Source organism: Lates calcarifer, linkage group LG4, assembly GCF_001640805.2.
Source record: "Lates calcarifer isolate ASB-BC8 linkage group LG4, TLL_Latcal_v3, whole genome shotgun sequence".
Classification (NCBI taxonomy): domain Eukaryota; kingdom Metazoa; phylum Chordata; class Actinopteri; family Centropomidae; genus Lates; species Lates calcarifer.
This window is the reverse complement of record NC_066836.1, coordinates 8863001-8886362: the sequence shown is the minus strand read 5'-3', so window position 1 is coordinate 8886362 and position 23362 is coordinate 8863001. Positions and strand designations below refer to the sequence as shown.

The window sequence follows — 23362 nt, the reverse complement described above, 5'->3', positions numbered from 1 at the left end:
CAAGAAAAAGCATCACATCTTTAAGAATCAATAGCAATGAGTATTTGGAAAAAAATAACCAAAATGATTATCTTAAATTTCTATATCAATTGTCTGTCAACTAATCACTGGAGGAATCATGCATGTTACTGTGAACTGCATAATAAAAACTTTCAATTAAGTACAGTTTTGAAAACAGGGTTTTAACTTAAGGTATTTTTAATAATACTTCAGTCCACAGGCAGAAAATTAACTCACAACTATTTTTGAGTTTTTAAAAATTATTATATCTAGTACTATGTTCAATCACAATCACACTTTGAGTTCTGAGGTGAATAAATTATGTTACTAGAATATGACTTTATTGATCTCAGAGAGAAAAGCAAATTTTAAAATAGTTTTTATAATAATTTCTAACAGTAATCTCAGCTCATACATTGTGACCTACTCCTCTCTAGTTTTCAAAGCTTGTATTTAACTCAGAACTGAGCTCAATTAAGTCTCGAGTCACCACAAACAAATTTGTAATCAGTAATACACACAACAGGGGAACAACTGATGTCTATGGTCAGATTACTACCACAAAGCTACAAAGACAGACAAAACGACAGAGACAAAAAACTGAGTCGCAAAAGGAGGTGCTTAACTGCCACAGTGAAACACAGAATGACCGCAAAGAAACGTTAAATGGCCAGGATACAAAACTACAAAGACACCACAAAGAAACTACAAAGATAACCACAAAGAAGCTGACCATAAGTAAATGTAAAACAGCCAGCTAGAGACGCAAAACGATCCAATACCATCACAGATAGACACAGAATGATCACATTGACATGATAATCCGCCATAAACTGACTTAAAATAACCAAAATGGAGCACAAAATTACAAAGAAGCAGTAAAGTGTCAACAACTAAACTGTTACCACCCTCCATAACTCATGCCAGGGACGCTTTAGTCACAGAAACACAAACACACTCTTACCCACGCGATAAAAAGGATTACAAATGGAATTAAGCTTTACCGATACACGGTAATGCTAATGCTAACGCTCTCCGATAACGTTAATGCAGACGCTAGCCGCTAACTGTTTACCTTACCTTCGCACCGCAGGTGTGTTCAGCATCCAGTCTCACTCGTCTTCCACGAAAAAGCAGCTCCAAAGTTTATTTTAGCATCCAGACCTCTCCGGCAACAACGTTTTTTTCACAGTACTGGCAAACAGAAGCACTATGTCAAATTTGGTTTAAATCTGCTTTCCAACTTCGTTTCTCTGCTTCTCTGGGCTCCTCCTAGAAGGTCGTGACCAATGACAAGACTTCAGGTGGGACACCCAAGCTGCACAGTTCATAGGGTAGAGGCCTGACAGTGCAATACACTTCTGCAGGTTGGGGGCTGGATACATAGCTAATATGTAAGTAAACACTGTAATAGGCAAAAATGCTCTCCACAAAATGTTTGTCAAATACCCCCCCAAAGAACCCATGATGCTCCCTTACATTTCTGACTGCCCCAACCGGCCCTGGAGCACATATGGCCATTAGGTGTCTGGTGTAGAAGTGCTATAACAGGTTGACTGCACACACAAAAACGTAACTGCTCTTTTGTGTACAATCTTACACGTCAAATAACACTCATAGGTCACTGCATCTAATGTGAATTTACCTAAAGTGTAAGTAGGAGAGGTGGGTCAATACACAGTTGTTCTTTGCTCAGTTTGCTTTTAACTGGGACAGCCTATTTCCTGGTTCACACGCTGTGATTGGACGCTTCAGGGTGCAGCAGATGAAACCTGAGAATCTGTTATCACTATACCTGTGAGCAACGCCCATCTTTGTCCCTTCCAGTTTGGTTTGGAGTGTGGAGGAAATGGCAGCAACAACTATTTCTATTGAACAAGACCAGTTCTGTTGTTCGGTGTGCCTGGAGGTTTTGAGAGACCCGGTGACAATCCCCTGTGGACACAGTTACTGTTTGGACTGTATTGAAGACTACTGGAACAGGGCCAAGAAGAAAGGCCAGTACAGCTGCCCTCAGTGCAGGCAGGTGTTTAATCCGAGACCTCTGCTGAGTAGGAACACGGTTCTGGGTGAAGTGGTGGAAAAGTTTCAGCAGACCGGATTTCAAGCTGCAGCTCAGCACTTGGCCAAACCTGAGGAAGTGAAATGCAGTGTTTGCATGGGGAGTAAGAACAAAGCTGTTAAATCCTGCCTTGTGTGCTCGGAGTCTTACTGCGTGGCTCACTCGAGAGCACACGAAGAGCGCTTCCGTGGAAAGGGCCATAAACTGATCCCAGCTGTGGAGCAGCAGAGAGAGAAGCTGTGCTCACAGCATGACAAAGTAATAAGGCTGTACTGTCGCACTGACCAGCAGTGTCTGTGCTCTCAGTGTGTTAAAGAGAGACACAAGGGCCACAACGCAGTCTCAGTGGCGGATGAGAGAACAACACAACAGGTGAGTTTGAACATTTCTTAACATTATTCCTTAATTTATCATTTAAATTTTGGGAAGTGTGTTTGTGAGTGTTGTATTTCTGAACATTTGGAGAATATTGTTAGCTGTTGTTAGCTTTAGCATTTCAAATTTCAGGGAGAGTTCTAGGACTCTGAAACAAAATTGGACAGACTTTATTTTATCCAATCACAAACAAGAAGCCACTGTAAACTGCTGAGTTTGTTGATAAATGGGCCAAATCAGCTGGCCAAATAAATAAATTATTATATGTAACTTCTATTATATGTAACTTCCAGTTGTTTTTACAAGGGCAATCACCTTTCAGAAATTTGAAATAACTTATCTTATAATGTGCTGTATAGCAGAGTTAGTAGGGTAACTAATTTGTCTTTGAAAAATTGAGACACAACAGACCCTCAATTTATACATCCCATGTCTAAGATGAAGGGTATGTCTTTTATTGCCTGATGTACAGGGGGTGTAAAATGTGCCCCAGTCCTGCAGCCATATCTTGTTTCTATCAAAAGTGTAGGTTGATAGACCAAAGGCTTTGCAGTGCAGTCTAATCCTTTGATTGCAAAATCAAAAGTTTCATTCTTGAAAGCGTGGAAAAAATATTCAACTGAGCAGCCAAAGGGACTGCACTGTGTGATTCTCATCTTTTGTATTCTCTCAGAAAAAACTGCAAGAAACCTCTTTGAAGTCTGTGCAGAAATTGAAGGACACAGAGAAGGAACTCAGATACATCATCCGATACATCAAGGTGAGTGTTATTTCTAATGCAGGAGCTTTAAATAAGTTGTTGACATGCTGTGTAGAATCAAAAAGGGGGTGTGCATGATTCCTGGAGACCAAAAAGAGAAAACTTTATCTTCCACAGCACTCCACAGACGCAGCAGTGGAGGAGAGTGAGAGGATTTTCTCCAAGCTGATCCGCTCCATAGAGAAACAAAGCTGCGAGGTGAAGGAGCTGATCCTAGTCCAGGGGAGAGCAGCTGTCAGTCAGGCTGAGGAGCTGCTGGAGAAGATGCAGAGAGAGATAGCAGAGCTGAGGAGGACTGACGCTGAGCTGGAGAAGCTCTGTCGCACTGAGGATCACGTCCACTTCCTTCAGGTAAGGAACAAAAGTTAACTCCTGCATAGGCTTATCCAGCCTTGTCTTTATCACCTATAGAAATATTTCAAAAACAAGCTTTTATAGACACAAAGACAATCTTACATGCTTTGATCTTGTCATGCCTTGATTGATTGATTTGATTGATTGACTCACCACACCAGTTTTTAACCTTTACCTTTAAGGCTCTTTGCTCTATTTCTGGGCCTATATTTGTCAAACTTTAACACTTAAAAAATGCACTTTAGGACTTACAGCAAAGCCCAAGAGTAACCTTAGAAAACTGTTTTATTTCAGCTAACATCCATCACTAACAATTCTAATACATCTCAGAAAATGTTTCTCACTTCTGTCACTGCAGTCCTTTGGTAGTGTTGCTTTTTTCCCCCCAAGTTTAACAGCTGCTTCAAGTCATAGGGAATTAGAATAGATTTTATTCTTACATATGTTAGTAAAAGAAGCGAGAAGTAAGTAAGAGTTTGTCAGATTTGTTGCATTTGCATTCAAATGCTGTTCTCTAATTTGGTTTTGTTGCTCATCACTGCAGAAGTGCAAGTCTCTTCATTTCCCTACAAAGGCTGTGGAGATGCCCAGCACTGATGCAGTCCCATATTTAATGTACAAAAGCATGAGAGGAGCCCTGGCTGATCTGAGGGACACTCTGGATCAAACACTTGAAAGAGAGTTCAGCAGAATCTCAGAAAAGGGTATGTTTTTCATTCAACTGATTACCATAAGGGTAATTATTTCTTTTTAGGAACTATGATGGGTAAATTGACACTATATTATCTTCTTCTTCACATTTGTAGTGACTTCACTGAAGGAAACCAGTAATCAAAGTACCTCTGAGAAGACTAAGGGTATGTTCTTTTTTAGTGGTAAAATTAAATGTTAATTCTGCTATTCGTTTAATGTTGGTCAACTCTAAAATCCAACAGCAAAAGATGCCGACATACCATATGACTCAGAACCAAAGACGAGGGCTGATTTTCTACAATGTGAGTAGTTATTTAATAACCATATAATAAGGCCAACACCATGTCCCAGTTTCATACTACAAACAGATTCTCAGCAGGTTTTTAGTTTGCTTTGTGTTCGCACTAGAAAAGTGACAAAATAAAAAAGTTAAAAAACAAACAAAAACAAAAAACAGTTTATATACAGTCTGTGGTTGGTGCACATTATCCTCCCACAATGCAATGCACAATGGAAGCTGAGGAGTTAGTTGTGGGTGATGAAACAGCTCCAAAAAATAATTACCTTTTTGGAACTTTAATGTAATTTATAATAGTATAATTAGCTGTTAGTATAAAATGGTAATGTTGATATTTTTTTAATACAAACTGCTAGAACTGAGCACAATTTATATGTGATAATGTAAAGAATTGGTATGCTGTATGGATTTGGGACACATCTTAGTTTAGCGTGGTAGCATGCTAACAAATGCTTGTAAATACAGTATATATGATCACAGATGTGTCAAACTGCATTAGTTTTAGCCTGGTCTACCTAATAAGCTACCAACTGAGCATACATCTGGTTCTGTCTCTGTGCCACAGGATTCTGACCAGTTCAAATAGTAAAAATGATTTTGAATGTTCTAATGAAAGAAAAACCATGTGACAGTAAAATAACTTTTCACAGATTAAAAGTTATTTTACTTGTAAAGATGTGTTGATTTTATATATTCTAAAATGTAATGCATCTTTAAAATGATCAATAAGTTTAGTGACTATCTCAATATTAAGTTGGATTATTAAAAATGCTATTCATTTTTTGTGATATAACCTCAGTATTTGTTGTAATTCTCTCTGTCCAGATTACCATGATATAACCCTGGATCCAAACACAGCCAATCCTTATTTGTGCTTCTCTGATGGTCGGAGAGGGGTGACCACACGTTCGGACCCCCAGCCCTACCCAGACAACCCGGATCGCTTCACCAGCTGGGCACAGGTGCTGTGCAGAGCTGGGATGGCCGGGCGCTGCTACTGGGAGGTGGAGTGGTCTGGAAACGGAGGGGTTTCCATTGGTGTGTGCTACAAAAACATGAGCAGAAGTGGAGGAGGGAGTGACAGCAAACTGGGACACAACTCCAAATCCTGGAGCTTGGACTGCTCTCACTCAGTGTGTTCTTTTCAGCACAATAAGGAGAGTATGACCCTCCCGGCTCTTTGCTGCAGCCGGATAGGAGTCTATCTGGACCTCAGAGGTGGGACTTTGTCTTTTTACAATATTTCTGATAAAATGGTTTTACTTCATAAAGTTAAGACTACATTCACCCAGCCTGTGTACCCAGGATTTTGGGTGGGATTAGGTTCTACTTTGAAGCTGTGTTCTCTTTGAACTAAATACACTTCATCATAAGCTTTCAACAGTTCAAGTAACCTTGTAAATATGGTTCAAGAAAGAATAATGAAACTGAGACAGATGTTTGTGCTCAAAACTTAGCTTTTTAATAACCGTGCAAGCCGGGAGCAGCAGAAACACTTTGGTGAAGCAGGTAAAGAGCTGGTGGAGCTTAGATCTTATTGAAGGCAGCAACATCTACACTCTGGACCTGCACAAGGGAAAAAATAAAAAACATCAGGTGTATATTTATTTGAACATATTTATTATGTTAACGTAGTGATTTATTGTACATCGAAGCTATTTTATTTGAAATTAAATATAATGCATTTAATGTCATTTACAAATTAACAGACTATGAACATTTTAAGAATTCAAGGGCAGAGTTTTAGAGTTTACTTTAGCTGGCATCATGTGTTGTTGTACATTATATGAAAATGTCAACAAACCAAAAGTCCAGTGGAAAACATGCCAAATATATGGTCTAATATCATGTGACCTATAACAAATGTTGCCATGACAACTGAAAGGTTAACTCCAGAATTTTGTCATTGCCAAAGAACATCCACTAAACTCAGTTTGTTTGTGTTATTGTTATTTATTTTTTTTAATTTACTAACCATCTGACTAGGCTCAACTGCTACATGTCAAAGCAGACATCCCTTGAGGAGTTAAGTCATACTGACTACTTCTAATAAAATTTGAATTTTATCATTTAAATGTAAGCTATTATTATTAAGTGTAATGTCAGTGTAATGTAAGGCTATAGCCTGCAGCAGGATAGCTTATCACAATGACTGGAGACAGTTTGTTTGGCTCTGTCCAAAAGGTAACAAAATTTGCCCATCAGCACATCTACACATCACTAATTAACACATTATCTCATTTTACTTCAGAAAAAAAAGTGTGATGACGGTTTAGTGTGGTGTTTACAGTGGGTAATGAGTCTGACTATTTCTTCAGTGGGGAGCCCTTGCACATAACCTTCATCACGGTATAATGTGTTAATTAGCGAACTTTAGAGGTGCTAATAGGTGGATTTTGTTTCCTGTTCCCCTACATTTCCAGGATTTAAGTTGAGCTAACTAGCTGCTGTCTGTAGCCTTTTACCTTCTGTTTTTCTTCCTGGAGGATTTGTGTCCTCAGTTTTAAGGGTTTGTTCACCCAATTACAAAACGCTTTCTGCTACTGGTTCCTAACAATACAGATAGTTTTGCTTTTATCTGGTCAAGGGTTTAGATATTTTTGAGAAAGGAATTTAAACTGTGGTGCTCACTGCACTGGGAAATTCAAGTCTCTTTTTAGATGTACACATGTTTGTGGAAAAGGATTAGGACAGACTGTATCAGAGTGGCTGGATGAAAGGAGAGATCATAAGGTAGCAATATGCTCTTGTACTATACTGTACTGTATAAATAATTAGAAGTGAACTGAACTGAAACTAAAAGTAGCCTCTACAAGTTTCCACTACTGACCAAGACGGGAAGCAACATCTTACTCTCCAACAGTGAAAAATCAGTATGCAGTGATTCCAAAATAAAGTTTACTGATCTGCTGCTTGTAGATAGAGATTTACAATAACAAGTTTACTGAAGTGCATCTAAACAAAATGTGATTACCCGTGTCAGCTGATCTCTTATGTGCATGTTAACGTACAGACAGACACTGAGTCTGGAAAAACATACTACCACTGATTTTTTATTTTATTTTATTTTTTTTAATGTAAGCTTTTGCAGCAAATGTCTGACACTGATATGTTAAACCCCAGCAGATAAAATCAAAACAATCTATAAGCTACATATCACTTGTATTAAAACGAGAAACATGTCTGTGATTAGGGTAAGCCATCCTTTAAACATCAGAGCTTCTTAGAGCTCACACAAATCAAAGAGGCTGTTACTTACAAAGTCCTCAAACTTGGTGATCTCCTCCTCCAGTATGTCGGTGCCAACTTTGTCGTCTTCGACCACACAGTTGATCTGCAGCTTCTTGATGCCGTAGCCCACTGGCACTAGTTTGGACGCTCCCCACAGGAGCCCGTCCATCTGCACAGAGCGCACGCACTCCTCCAGCTTCACCATATCTGTCTCATCATCCCACTAAGGGAGAACAGAGGAGCAGGACATTAACATTAATTTCACAAAGTTGGTCTGACACAGGATCCATGAGTTACAGCAGAACAGCTATGAATGTTCAACTTTCTGTCTGACAGTTTACTTAAATTCATTGAGTGTCATTTTGGCTGAATCTGTTTTTTATTAATTAGATATTAAGTTTTATCATTACTTCAAAACTTAACTATGGTTTCTTTCCTCTAATCTAGGCAGATACGATTTTGATCAGTTTTTTTCCCACAATTGCTTCCATATATTAAAATTAAAACAGCAATGCAGCAGCATATTAACAGGAGCTAAATGATAGTTTGGGTGGCATTGATACGTACAGGCTTGACATCCAACAGGATCGATGACTTGGCAATGATGGCGGGTTTCTTGGACTTCTTGGCTGCATAGGCCTCCAGGCGCTCCTGCTTGATACGTTCTGCCTCTGCATCTTCTTCATCACTGCCAAACAAGTCGATGTCATCGTCATCATCATCACCATTCTCTACCTTTACCTGTTTGACTGGAGCAGCCTGGACTGGTGCAGCCTGTTCAATAACATGGAAAAGGAAGGGAAAATAACTGTTAAAGTTGTTTTTCTTTAATTTTTATCTATTTGTTTAACAGTTCTATATCATGATAAAAGACATACAATACTATAACATTAATAGATATGTGCAGGTGACAAGGGAAGCCAAAGGGCTTACACAAAGCACCCACACCAGTACATACATGATAACTACAATCATAAATATTAAACAAGAGAAAGGAAATTTATTAAATTAATGTAGCTAAAATTCTGCAGTCTTAATACAAAAGTCCTGTAATAAATCCTCCTTTTACAAAAATTACAATGTTCAGTTTGTGTTGTTTTAGAGACGTATAGATTAAACTGTATGATCATTTTGGAGGAGATAGTTTGTGATGCTGTTGAACTGTACTGTGTTACACTGGCAGGTGTTCCTAATATTTTGTCCACCCCATTTTTATCAGTGAGAGTAAACTAACACAATAATACAATACAGTACAGGTCAAGAGCAGCACAAACAATACCTCTAAAATGATCATACAGTTGATTAGTGTTGTTGAATTAGTGTGCAGTTTATCAGGTACACCTAGCTAATACTAACGCAATCTGAGTGTATGTGTGGACATACATATGTTAATAAAACAAAAAAAACTATCTATATGTATCTAGTAAATTCTTAGTTATTTACCTTAGCACATGGGACAGCTGCTGGTGCAGGGGTCTTCTCCAGCATAGCCACTCTGGTCTCCAGCTTCTGCAGGGCTGCCCTCATCTCCCCCACCACTAACAAGCAAAAACACAACAGGAAAGTTCAGTATTAATACTGCAAAACGATAACAAGTCAGACGTGGAAAAACACAACACGCAAACACACACCTTTGTGCAGAGTCTGGTTCTCAAGTTCCAGGCTCTTCATGCGTGAAACCAGCTGCTCCTGGTCTCCTCCTGCATGTGAAGATGACTGTGAGAAGATAAACACAAACTTAATTACAAAGTGTCATGTTGCAGATCAGGGTTTTGAAATTGAAATGGTAGCATCAGGTGCATATCATCCAGGCTGAGATCCAATCCAAGTCTGAGGTGAAGGAGCGAGCAAGCAAACAAAATCAAAGTGGTGAGGTTTAAAAAAAAAAAAAAAAAAAAAAAGAACAAAGCCATGCAAGGCTAAAATCTCTTCACAACTATGGTTTGGATACACTTCACACACAATGTTGATGTAAAAACTCCCTCTACCCCCAGTAAAAAGGATTACAATGTCAGCATGCAGTCACTCTTTTTTCAACAAATCCTCAAAGAGGTAAAGATTTAATGAGAACTTCTCATTTTTGATTACTTTCATGCAGAGAGTTAGATTAGAAGATTGACAGCACTCTCACGTTTGTCTGTTTAATATAATTAAAACCAGTCTAGCATAAACACTGAAAGCAGGGGGAAACAGCTAGTCTGGCTCTGCCCAAATGGTAAGCAAAGGGCATGTCACTTTGGATTATGTTTAGATTAAAGTAACAAGACGTTACACGTTAATTGCTGAGTTTAGAGTTGTTGGTAGGTGGATTTTTTTTTATAGATTTGGACAGAGCCAGGCTAGATGTTTACCCTCATTGCTAGTCTTTATGCTAAGGTTAGCAAGGACAGGTACTGATCTTCTGATGCAGCTCTTGGCAACAGTGTCAATAACTGCATTTCCCATATGTCAAACTATTTAAATTTAAATTTTATCTTTAAATTTGTTCAGTTTCAATTAAGAAATTACATGAAAGTTCTATGTAAATGAAAGCTTTTAAGATGGAAAAGTGGAAAAATAATATTTCATTTCTGAGCATGATTAGCATTATTAATTGTATTGGATAACCATGATCACAATATCTAGCAGAAATAATCAAGATTGTGATTTTCACCCCAAAAATGCATCATTAAATCAGTTAGTGGTTGTGTATAATGGCTGAAAAAAGATGCAGGATGATGGGTGACATGGTGGAACAGGATCAGACATCTTAGTGCTGTGATAATGGTAGCACACTCCACTTCAGGCAGCAGCAGCCACAGCCAACACACCCGGCTGTCTGTCTCAGCCTTGCAGCATTCCCCGGTCTGAACACAAGCAAAGCTGAATGTGGAAGACTTACATTTCTGTGCTGCCGTTTCTGCTGGCGCCCTTTGGCCTGTTGCAGGGCCGTTTTCACCTGTACCCGTTGATGTACAACAATTAAAGTAAGGAAGGAAATGCAGAAAGACAAGAAGAAAAAAAGTAGTGGCTGTAGGCAGAAAGTCAGATGCTAAATAGAAACTGATACGAATGTATTCAGAGAAATGGGATGAAACACTATTTTAAAATTACAGTTACTTACTTTTTAAAAATCACTAATGGTGCCAAACCAACCCTCTACAGAGCTTCTCAAACTATTTTAACTTATTTCTCTATATGTTTAAGGTGTGAGCTGTAAAACTGCTTGTATCCCGCTCAAATCTTAAAACCTATTTGGACTGGATTGATTTATCTGTGAGAGGTGAGGTGAATTATATTAACTGCTCTAGTCAGTGATTTTAATCCAGTCCAAAGTGCAGATTTGAGTAATTTTTTCACCCCTTCACCAGCTTTATGCATCTTAACTGGCTCTAGTTTTAAAGTTTTAAATCCTAGAGAACATTTTATCTCTCACCTCCCTGTAATATTAATCCTGTCCAAATTGGGCTTTAGCCACTCAACACCCCCCTTAGAGCAGCTATTTTGAGCAAACAAGCTCTGAGAATTATGTTAACAGTATAGTAGCCCTGGTTGGTTAGATGAAGTTAGGCTTACTCTTAGAAAAGTTAAAGGCTTTAAAGGATAGAATCATATTTTTTCAAATCTATTTCAATACAGTACTCATATGTGCATATATTGAGATGATATAACTGTTCCCCCTGTCCATATTGGCTACAAAGTGATTCCTTCCTAAAGCTTTTTCTGAGTAGGTGGTGGGGGACAAAAAGCAGAGTACTCTTCCCATGAATAAATAACCCATAGAAGTTCAGCTGAGTCAAACTGGGTGTATATTGTCCAAAGTTACAGCCTTAAGTAAAGTAGTAAAGTACCTCTTCATGTTTCTGTGTCTGACTGTTTGTGCAGCCACTGCAGATGGACAGCAACACACAGAGGGCTTTAGGTTTTATAGACTAACCTTGGAAGATATCTACTTCATCTGTGTAAGTGAAACTGCTGAAGCCTCAAATTAGCTCTGGCTGGTTTTTAAGTGTATTTTTGAACAAAATGAGGACTATGTACTTTGACTCAGTTATATTCTAATTGCTTTTAGAAGGGACCTCTTTGTGAGAGGGAAAATCACAGCACAACAACACAGCTGTCAACAATGCTTTCAATGTACATATGGGAACGTGAATAGGTTTTTAAATAACTTAAGGTAACGACATTTTAATAGCTACTGATGAGAAAAATTAGATTTGCCCTTTGAACACTTGTTTAAGCAGAAATGACCACATTCATACTGTGAACAAAATATTTAACCCTACTGATGTAAAGAGAAACACATAAGAAACGTATTGACAGTATAATGAAGATAATGGGAGTTAGCAAGCAGAGGCAAAAGGGAGGATAAGCATCAAGTAACACAGTATGGCATGCAACACTTTCCTTGTCAAGCGCAGGCTAAAGGCTTTTCTCAACTAAAGTTAAAATTTCCCCAAGATCTTGCCATCTATACCTGAATCACCATTTCTCACTTAAAACAACTATTCCCCCATTATAGGGCTGGTACACAGACATTAGTGAGTACAGTCCAGCCACTACAGGGGGTGGATAGGTCTGTGGCTCATTTGTAGTACAGTACTCACTCCGTTTAGGGACTGCTGGATATTCTTTCGGTACTTAGCAATGTCCTGCAGGATGGCATTAGCATCGTTCTTCTACAGTCATGTGTGGGTAAAGCAGTGATGAAGCGGGAGCAGTGAGAAAGACAGAATGCAGTGTGCAAAACAGACAAAAGCAGGATGGCCTGTACGCCGAACACATAGGGTGAAGTTCTTATTAAAAGGTTTGAATAATATGCAAAGGAATGATGATTTTAAAACCTGTACAGTCTCTTTCAAGACAAAGACCTTGTGAATGAATATATAGACTTAGACGGACTTTATTGATCCCTTTGGGATGACTCCCTCGGGGAAATTACATACTCCCTCTGGGAAATTACATAGATAGATATAGAGATTGAGCAGTCCATCAGAAGTAAATAAATATCAGCTCTGGGTTATCAAGTTGTGTTGTAATATGTTGTAATATAAAAGTGACACATGCTGGCAGCAAACCTGAGGGCACATGATAACCCAACCTGCACCTCTCATGATGCCGGTGGCATTTTCCCCATTCAGGACATGGAGTCCTGAAACCCACTGGGACTATTTCTACCCAAGGAATAGTCCCAGTGCATTGATGTATGTTGACAGCATAGCTTATGAATAATCCTGAGTAACTAGGACATTGTCCTCTACTGTATTTGGGCAGCAGCTGGAGCCAAAACATTTAAGCCCCTCAAAAGAGAATACTGCTTTTCTTTGTAATATATCATTGTAAACTGAATGTATGAGGTCAAATAAAAGAAGACATCAACTTCAGCTCAGCAAAATGACAATATTTTGATGTTTCATACACTAAAAAATAAATAGGAATTAGCAGATTAATCAATAATGAAAGGCAGCAGATGTTTGGTGGCATACATCTCAAAAAGTGAACACATAAAACCAAAACTATCTGCATCACTTGAAATCACAGTGACTCCACTTGAAATCACAATAGGGCTTTTTCTGATTGGGTGAAATGACCTTCTAAGAACTTGTAGTGATCACACTATAGTCCCTCTCTAATGTTTTCCAGGCCTGTGTAGCCCTGGACAGCCTGAAAAGCAGAGACAGCTGCCAAACCACCTGACCCCTCTCACTAGGACGAGCCACTTCTAAATCGAGTGGCTTAACTCACATGAACACAGCTGCTCTGGGGTGCCGGGTGCTGTGACTGACGATGATGTAACTATTGCTTAAACCAACATGCCTATGACTGACAGGGAGCTGTGCAGCCGCACGGGGGGAAGGAGGGACGCATGAGCTGAGGAGGTGTCAGGCAGGAGGACAAGAAGATTCAATAGACAGAAAAAATGCCACAGGTGCAGGATTGAAAGTAAAGGCTGTCTAAAAAAAGAAGCCCTTATTTCTGAGGTGGAAACACATCAACTCAAGTTTGACTATATAAAAACAAAGATCTTTTGCTCTGGCACTGCAAATAACTTATCACAAGAAAGTTGAAATGTTTGACCCAAAAACTGTTTACGTGTCTCTGTTTTGTTGTTTTTACCTGTTGTTGCTGTGTGGAGGGGCCGTTGACTCCCTCATAGAAGTGCTTCTCCGCCTCATCGTAGCGGTGTTTGTCGAACCAGATGTTCTCTGTGGCGAGGCACTGCAGTCCACTCATGTTGGTACTGAGGAGAGAAAGTGAGGAATTCAGGGTAAATGACACTGAGTAGCATTTGACAGTTTATCTTACAGACCACACAGTCACAACCAGGTGTTAAATTGTTACAGCCAGCACAATCAGTGACAAGAGATGAGCAACAGAACGTGGCTTAATTAGATGCTTGACCATGACGCTGATATATTACAGGTTACAACGGCATGCAGAGTCACAGATGGAGGTGTGGGTGGAAAAGGGAGAGACAAATCAAAGCGTAACACAGACATTTTATAATTTATGCAACCAGCAAGCTGACAAAAGAATGACTGAGGCATCGTGTTCTGTAAAATAGGTAACAAAAAAAGAGAAAAGGGTTAAAACAACTTACTACATCTATGTTTCACCTCCCCTTCTAATTTTGCTGATGGGTTACTAAAGCAGACAAACAGGCATCTACACATTCCTCAGTCTGTGAAACAGAGTTGCCTGGTCTGCAAAGTCTGGATTATAGAACAAAACATTGCTCACTGACCAACCAACACTCCCCCTCAGTGATAGCAGAGGTCTACTTAAACTGTTTAAACACAGTACAACGAAATCTAATCCAGTCCAGTTTCAGTGATCTATCCATGAGTTAAAAAGCTTATGAGATGCCAAAATACTGCACAGTGATTTACACAACTCAGGATTTTACAACTCTGGATCCTCATATTCCCTTCTGATGATGGCATGATAGAAAGCAGAAATACAGCAAAAAAAGCAACTGCATGATGCTGCATTGCACAGCAGTGAAAGCTGACCAGGGTTCAGTTGTTGTGCTGAAGCCTGTCCATAGATTGACCTCCTTTAAATGAACAAGTGTGTTCTATTTTCTCACAGTGCTGAAGTCAGTCTGAATGTGGCTCAAACAAGAAATCAAAAACATTATACACAATACATAAGTTAGCATAACTGAAAAAGGCCAAACAAAAATGCAGACAGACAACAAATAAAAACTCATCTTTATGGTTAAATAAAGTGAAAACACACATTAAGTCTCTCCCATTCCCTGTGTGAGGGGTGTCATACTTGTCCCATCTGGGCCTGCTTTCCGTCTCAGATAAGCCCCTCTTCCTCTGATTCGGCTCCCTGCTGCCTTTGCCCCCCTTCTCGGTCTCAGAGGAGGTGCGATTGCGGCCTCTACTATACTGACGGTGAGGGGTACCAGAGGCCTTCACTGTGGTGACAGGGTGCCCCTGATCCTGCTGCTGCTGACTCTGGGTGCGTCTTGAGTGGAAGGTCAAGGAGCCTCTGGTGTTTGGGCTCCGTGGAGAGGATGACAGCAGTCCATTGTTGTTGGAGGTGAGCCGGCGTTGATAGTTGCCCTCGGCTTGTTCGTAGGCGCCACGGTTGTACCAGATGCCTTCTGCCTGCATACTCTGGAGGATGGGGCTTTGACCGTAGGAGCTGCTTCCCTCCATGGAGGAGCTCAACCACTCATCTTCAGGCCCAGAGCTATGGCTCTCTGACTGGGACAAACGAGTGTGACGCCGCAGCCTCCCAAACTGGACATTGTCTCCACTGATGATGCCTCTCTCCGTAGTGGGAACATTACCCTGCCTGAAGGCCCCAACTGGCACACCATGCTGAGGGGCTCCTCTTTGGTGACGGTTTGGCCAAGACTGATCCATGTCTCTATTAAAGGGGTGTCCTCTCTACTCACTTATGTGCCAGGTTTATAAAGAGAGAAAAGAAGCAACAAGTGGAAGCTGGAGCCATTAGTTCAGTGTGAAATTAGCATCACAGAGGAACTCGCTGGTTAGAGACATCAGAAAAAGCTCAGTTTTGATGCCAATGTGGTCTTGAGGGCAAACAAGACAAGGGATTGATCAAAAAGCTTTTTTTCTTCCTCAAAATATGTCAATCTTTTCCCTTTTACAGAGAGAGTTCAGAATGTGTTTACCCTGTCTAAGAATATATAGATCTGAGAATGCAAAGGGCCCAACTGATGGGCTTTTAATATGTGGAATACTGCCTAATAAAATTACAACAGTTCACTGATCAATCTCACATTGGACTTTCAAAAAGCAAAGCCAAAACAAACAAGAGAAAGTGTAATGTGGGTAAGACAGATGAAAAAGATGGTGAAAATGACCAAATTTAGGTTAAGACATGTTTGCAGTGTTTCCTCGGTATATATTTCAAATCTAAAACCAGTGTAGAACAAATATTTTATCAATATTACATGGGTTTTAACATTACAATCTGAACTTTAAACACACCAGGTACATTGCACCCTCATAATGACAGATGTGATGCAAAACTAGAACAAGGCCATTCCTTCCAGACACAGCTGTGTCCAATTAACAAGGAAACACTGTGTTTATGCATTAAATATAATGAGATGAGTTTTTCTTCTGAGGCATCTAAAAACCCAAACCTGAATCTGGCTCACCTTTGTTTTGGCATGCTGGATGATAAATGCGCTCTACCTATTGTGGAATGGAATATTTAAATAATTTAAAGTATTTACTGTGTGAACCAATCAAGTTTAATTATATTGAAAATCATAAATGTTTCATGAAGGACAATCCAAATGTCTGTGACAGCAGCACTGCCTTTAAACACACAGGCAAACATCATAACCCAAAACACTAATTTCATGCATGAAATAAAAGACAACTTAATAATTAAAATAAAAAAACAGATAAAATATTAAATACACAACAAGCAATGCACTGCATTAATGCAGAAATATAATCTCAGTTGCCTTTTTATTACATTCTCCCAGTTAAAGCTAATACTGCCTTGCAATAAATCCTGTTTTCATGTAATAATCTTTTTCAGAGATGTGTTGATTCAGCTTCATGGTCTTTATGGAGGATGCAGTTTATGCTGCTGCATTTGAGGTGTTTAATATTTTGTCCTCTGAGCTGGACCAGTTAGTTAAACACCATGAAATGAATTGTTTGTGGAGCTGAACTGTGGTCTGCTTTTTACAAACAAAATGATAAAATGCTCATTCAATAAAATCATTGCCAGATTAGTCATTTAGAGAAAAAAGCATCAGTAGCAGCCCTAAATAACTGTGGGTAAACAAAATATTAGAAATATCTCTCAGTATAATACACTACATTTTAACAGTAGCACAATTACATTCTCTGAAATGATTAAAAAAGATGAATCAACACACTGAAGCAGTCTCAACAAAAACTACAGATTTTAATTTTCATCTTCATGAAGGCAGGATTTTTTAGCTGTTGTATTAGTCCATTAGTTTTATCCAAGTGTCCCTGTCCTGTAAACTGGTAGTGCAAAAATACTTCCTCTACTACACCATAATCGCAATAAACCAGAGCACCAGCTGTAAAGCAGCTGCAACATCAACACTCACCTTTGGTAACTGGAATGAGAAGCTAAGGCCCACAAGAAACAAGAAACCCTCATAAAACAAAACATTATAAATCAAAATATGTATTTCCAACCCCTTATGGAGAAAAAAGCAACCGCAATGTTACGTAAAGTTACAGGGATGCTAGTTAACATCTCGGCAAAAGTCCTGTAAATGAACGAAAAGGGAGACTAAAATTTAGCAATTGAGCATCATTTGAAGAGTCTGGCAATTCATGTATAATACTAGTCACAAAATAGGTAAAGTTAAAGAGATAGTAATGACAACTGTTGCTTCAGCAGATAACAGGTGAAGTTACGTTACCCAAGTTTTGACAGCCCCCTCCAACTCTAGTTTGGTCTGACCACGTGGCGCTTAAATTTTTTTACATTCAAAATACTTTGTCGCTTTTCCGAACAGTTTAGCTTATTGTAATGTTCAAACTCATCAAAAATACAACTTGAATGTACTTACTATTGGTTTTATTCGACGTTTTATGACCCGGTGACCGTCTCTTTGCGTGCTGCTCGGCTGTAATCCGACGGTGGAAGAGAACTTGCATTAACGGGTCGCCCGTATTCTTCAGTAACGAAGGGGGGAGGGCTGTCAGTTTTTCGGCGACTTTATCGAGGGTTCTCAAGTTTGTTTACCGTCTGTGAAAAATATAATAACATAACCATTCACACAAAATAAATTACCGCCTATGAATTCTTGAGATAAAAAAGAGAGTCAGTGTTTTCACTAGTATTTGCAGCTTACCTTAAGTTTGGTATGGTCCATTTTGGCAAAGACTTCATTTCCCATGATTCAAAGTAAACGACAGTTAACGGGCAGCTGTAAACTGTAATTATCATGATATTTTGACAGGCTGTGAGGCCTGTCCTCAAACAGTACTGTGATTTTTCATGATTAGTTTCCATTGCGGTGCAATGTTACGTTTGTTTTTTGTATTTCTACATTCATAAATGTCACTCTGTCACTGCATCTCCTCAATAAAACCTAAATACAAAATAGTAAATCTACGTTTGACTCGGGTTTATGGTGGAGCTAAATAAACAAACCTTTACCTCCCTTTTCCTGTAGAGGGCAGACATGTCGAGCCAAATTAAACCTTACTGTTAGGGTCAAATTTGATAGCAGTGAAAATACCCTAAATGTCATTCTCCTGTCCTGAAATTTGATGACTTTTTCTAAAGCGACCCAATATACACAAAAATTCTAATATTTTAAAATTTTATACCACTGTACAGGAGCCATGAATTTTTGCACCTTTATCTATTGAGATAGATTTTAGATCTACCAGTGTGGGAAAATGATGGTCTTAGAAAATCTTGATTTTTTTTTTTTTTTTTTTTTTTTAATAGGACAGTGGTGACAGTGAAATAGTCAAAGAGCATAGGAATGATCATATATGGTGCACATAAGCAACAGCGGTCAGAGGGTGCCTTAGCGCAGACATGACTTTCTTCACTGTATTTTTTATTAGCAGTGTTTTTTTATTACTCGCAGTATTTATTGCATGCCTTCGACCTTTTATCTTAAGTCTGTTGATGCTGCTGGAACTGTGAATTTCCCATGCGGATTAATAAAGTATCTATCTATCTACCTATCTATCTATCTATCTATCTGAGATGACTAGATGATTGGCTTTTACATAATTTGCATCAGGTATTGTGTCATACAAGCAGTGATTCAATTCATTTTTCAGAACACATTCAACTATCATGGAACCACTTTACAAATTAGCAAATGAATAAATATTAACACATAAGAAAATGTTGTTTACACAGTCCATGGACAATACACTGAAACAGCTCACACACACAAACACAACTTCAGCCTATAATTCAACTGAACTCATGGTAATAAACAGCAGAGCTGACACACTCTCTACCAGGAGTGGGGATCGAACCCACGAAGACAACTGTCCATTGGATCTTAAGTCCAACGCCTTAACCTCTCGGCCATCCTGGTTGACTGATGATGAAAAGAGTTTCTATGTTGTCAGCCAGTCTCCATGCTGGTTTTTACATGCACATAGGTCACATTTATGACACATAGAACTTAACTCTTGTTCAGTTCAGTGAGATGACTAACATTTGTCAGCTGAAGATAACAAAACTAACAAAAATCTGCTGTGATAATAATCTTTTAAAGCTATTTGTACAATGTGAAATCCTCAAAGGGAACATGAAAAATAGAGATTTCAAAATGAGCACCATGAGGTCTCAAATCTTTCCTGTGAGATAGAGTGACTTCTGACAGCTTCAGATATCTGACAGATGAACGAAAGCTGTCAGATATCAGAAAGCTGGCCTCAGCTAACCTTCTGGTAAAAGTAAAGAGCAGAGTTTTATCATCTGTGAATTAAAGTGCAACATCTGTCATGACAGGTTTTTTTTTTTATTAACCTAAGAGGACATTACATATCCATTAAATCGCTGTCAGCCCCTGGTTGACCAAACATTTACACCTTTTATCTTATCTTTTCCCTTCAAATGGCAAATAGGGCAAGTAGGAAAAACAGCAAAAGTTCTATTGAGACTGAGCTATTCTGTGCTGGGCACTCTTGAAAATGAAAACTAAGGCTTGTGCTTTTCAAGACTGGCAGTTTATGACTTATCCTTGATCATCAAAATCAAAACATCCTTCTTTGACCTTACGTATTCTTGGAAGGAGTTCAACAACACTACTTTCACTGATTGGCTGATTATTCCTCTGTCATCCAGACATTTCCTGCCCCTGTTTCTTATTACTTACATTACTTGTGATTGCATTTCTTGATTTTTGAATTATACAGTATGTGTTGGCTGTTTGTTCCGGAGTGTATACTGCTTCAGGGGTTTTGATGTCAATATTATACTTCAATAATTCATCTGGGGAGCTCCATGAGTGAGGAGCCATCTCCACAAGTATTAGTATACATCTATCTATAACATTAAATGGTGTAAGATGCTTTGACGTTTCTCAGACTTAACATCAAAGCTAAATACTAGTTATCATAAGAATACACATCACAGTTCATTCAGTCTATGCACTTTTAAAACCTTGAAAATCTGTCAAATAAAAAATTAGGGTCTGCTCCACTGGGGCAGTCACTTTGTGGGGCCATAACATGCTAAGCTAAGTTGCCAAACCAAATAAAGCTCATGTCCTAGCATTGCTAGCAGATACAAACCAGGGTGTAAACATAATTTAGCCTCAAGAAATTACACTTTATGGGTCACTGTCCTGTTCACTTTACTGAGCAAAGCCAAATTTGACATCCCACTGATGTTAAAAATTTTATGGTTAATGCTTTAGCTTTGGGGTTTTTAGGAAAAGAGGGCACACATTTCCAAGTGACTGCCTGACCTGTGTCTCAGCAATAGGAATAATACATGTGGATTTTAAAACTGGGCCATGTTCCTCTTTAAGAAAACCCCTTCACCATGTATTCCCTCTGTAGCGCTGATTGGGCTTGTACTGAGTTTCAAGTGTGTGGATAAGGCAGAGCTAGACTAACCAGCTGGCTGGGGGGATGTTACAAGCCCCCAGTGTTTCCCAACTCAATTTGCTTATAAGTTAAGAATACCACTAATATCAGAATGTGTGCATAATACCGCCTGAAATATTAAGATTACAAAAGGATGACACAGGGCACCTCAACATGACAGGGTCTACATAGGTATTACATAGCTTTACTCCATATCATTTGGGTGTAATTAATTGGAATAATTGCATATTTGCGCCATTTAATTTGAGTCCTCAATTATCCGTCTTATGGCCGTGGTTTAAGGAGGGAAGTTTTTGCCCTATGGTAAAAGGAGATACGCAACAAAGCTGACTTGCAATTTGCAATGACCCAAAACAAAAACACAGCAAAAGTTTTTAAACTCTCTGCACAATCACTCAAAGAGTTGAAGTGCATGTGCAAGTAATGAGAGATATTTAATTAATCTCCTTCTACCTAACCAAATTCATCAATCAGCCCTCCTATGTACTTTGAAATGAAGAAACAGGAAGCAGAGGACTTAGAGAATCACTAAAATAGTGCACTCTAAACTTAAAAAAGTCATTCATCTTTTCAGTTTAAATCTCAAAGGCAGCTTGTAATAAAGACAGTTGTGTTGCATTATGTGTAAAGTATGTTATACAATGAGTTGGAAGACTATAGCCACTCTGAGAGAATAATATTTTGCATACAGGAAATCATGAACGAAAACCTGAATCAACAAATACAAACCTACACTCACCAGCTTTGGATTATTTGCTTCTTTCTAACCTTTTGTTTGTCTTTCATCATGTAAAGCAATCACAGACCACTGTGGGTGGGTAAACAAGGGCATCCTTGTGCAGTTTACTGATGCTGAGACTTCTACAGTTTTAATGTTAAAATGTAATTTTGTTTCTGTTTAAGACCCCTAGGGTGTAAAATTGCAGAGTGCAAATATAAGAAAAATGAATCTCAAAAGCAGTGAATGTATGTATTTCAGTCTGTGATTAAGAATGAGTTGTCTCTTTGGCTGACATTCTATAAACCAAACGATTAAGCGATTAATCAAGGAAATAATTTGTAAATTCGCCGATAAGGAAAATAACTGACCAGTGTTACTCCTGACATCAGCTTTGATACTAACATCTTCAGCCCACATTTTATTCAAAAGCTGTTTACAATACAGTCAGTTCTAGTAGCATGTGAAAACACATGCTTGAAAGCTGCTGTGGCGATCAAAGACTCAGCTGTTTTCAGCATCCTAACAGCTGACTGGTGGCTTTCCCTGCTCCACAAAATTGAAACCAGTGATCAAACATGCGATGCAAAGCCTTGTTTAAATTCAAACAACCAATATGTTTGAAAAATAAGCCATTACCGAGAAGGGGTCAGTCATATCATGCAATCCCTTTTGTTAACCTGTATTTGAGAACAGGTAACTCTGTTTTAGCATTAGCTTTATGGGAAACCCATACTGCTTTGATGACATGATAACATGCTACCTTTTACCAAGAGGTTTGTTTTTAATTATTTTGAAGCTATGGGGACAGAGATTCACACCTGGTGAAGGACCGGCACAATTGTAGTCTCCTTCTATTTGCAGCTTTAGTAAAATGTTCCTGTAAATGAATCATTAAGTAACTACTGAAGAGCAGTTGAAGGTTGAATCCTGTGTTCTTGTGCTGAGGAACAGATTCTATAGGGAAGTGTTAGGCTTTTTTGGCACTGCCCTGCTCCATATTCACACCTGCACACAGCATGATATGACCCGATTTGTAAATGACTAACTGCAAACAACCACAAGTGGAGCAACATGGACACATATGCCTTATAAAAGATACCAAAATGGTAATGAAAGAGGGAACATATAAGTTATTTTTGGTCTCTTAAGTCCTCCAGTTCATTCTGGAGATTTTAACAGCTTTCGGCTGTTGTGTCCTCATTGTCCTCAAACACCTGATTACTGACTACCCAGACTGCCTCCTTGAGAAATTAAAGGGAAACCACCCATTTCTAATATGCCACAAACATTTAAAGCATCTGAACTGACAATTCACCGATGAATACAGATGTTTGGCAGCTGCTCCTGAATGATAGCTGATTCCTGTTTTACCAAAGGTGGTCAAATCATTAACTACTTAGATTATTCTCTCTCTCTCAAAAAAAGCAAAGCTTTTTTTCTTACACTGTTGCTATTTTAGTAAAAACCTGCAGGTAGAAGAATCCTCATCTGTCCCCATTCCTTTACCCTCTACCTTCACATTGTTGTTTGCCAGCTTCTAACCTTAAGTGTGTATAAACAGTGATGTCCTGACCATTGTGGGTTTTAGTGCAAGTGGTGTAGTGGAGAAGAGTATTGAAACTTGTTTACATTTTGATAGAATGTCACCACAGTGGAGCTAAAGTCAGATTAAAGACAGAAAAAGAGCACCTGGCCCCCTCATTCCTCTCTCTTCTTATGCATCTTGGTAATGAAATGAAATTGGTAATATGCACCATTTGAGCACGTATCAACTGGGATCATCAATATTTTAAAAGAAGATATTTGAAAC

General features: G+C 38.8%; 2 protein-coding genes and 1 non-coding gene across 13 annotated transcripts; 1 reads left to right on the top strand and 2 right to left on the bottom strand.

Moving 5' to 3' along the window:
• Nucleotides 1-1812: 1812 nt before the first annotated feature.
• Nucleotides 1813-5894, top strand: LOC108883298 (E3 ubiquitin/ISG15 ligase TRIM25). Of its 2 annotated transcripts, XM_018676258.2 has the most exons (7): nt 1813-2434; nt 3111-3197; nt 3315-3548; nt 4096-4255; nt 4358-4408; nt 4487-4546; nt 5368-5894. In XM_018676258.2, the coding sequence occupies exons 1-7, from the start codon at nt 1850-1852 to the stop codon at nt 5892-5894; spliced, it is 1704 nt and encodes a 567-aa protein (XP_018531774.1). In that variant the 5' UTR covers nt 1813-1849. The 2 variants fall into 2 exon arrangements, with proteins under 2 accessions (XP_018531774.1, XP_018531776.1); XM_018676260.2 differs by lacking the exon at nt 4487-4546.
• Nucleotides 5895-5981: 87 nt separating this feature from the next.
• eef1da (eukaryotic translation elongation factor 1 delta a (guanine nucleotide exchange protein)) lies at nt 5982-17951 on the bottom strand. Of its 10 annotated transcripts, none has more exons than XM_051069936.1 (10): nt 17810-17910; nt 17339-17360; nt 14995-15666; nt 13870-13993; nt 10655-10711; nt 9405-9489; nt 9217-9311; nt 8341-8547; nt 7802-7996; nt 5982-6108 (listed from the first exon to the last, which is right to left on the bottom strand). In XM_051069936.1, exons 3-10 carry the CDS (start codon nt 15633-15635, stop codon nt 6070-6072), a joined length of 1443 nt encoding a protein of 480 aa, XP_050925893.1. In that variant the 5' UTR covers nt 15636-15666; nt 17339-17360; nt 17810-17910; the 3' UTR covers nt 5982-6069. The 10 variants fall into 10 exon arrangements, with proteins under 10 accessions (XP_050925893.1, XP_050925892.1, XP_050925894.1 ...); XM_051069935.1 differs by having other exon boundaries at nt 17339-17386; nt 17810-17900; XM_051069937.1 differs by having other exon boundaries at nt 15034-15666; nt 17339-17386; nt 17810-17899.
• A 1275-nt stretch (nt 17952-19226) lies between these two features.
• On the bottom strand, nt 19227-19309 carry trnal-uaa (transfer RNA leucine (anticodon UAA)). The gene has a single exon. It is a non-coding gene; the product is annotated as a tRNA-Leu (tRNA).
• Between the last annotated feature and the right edge of the window lie 4053 nt (nt 19310-23362).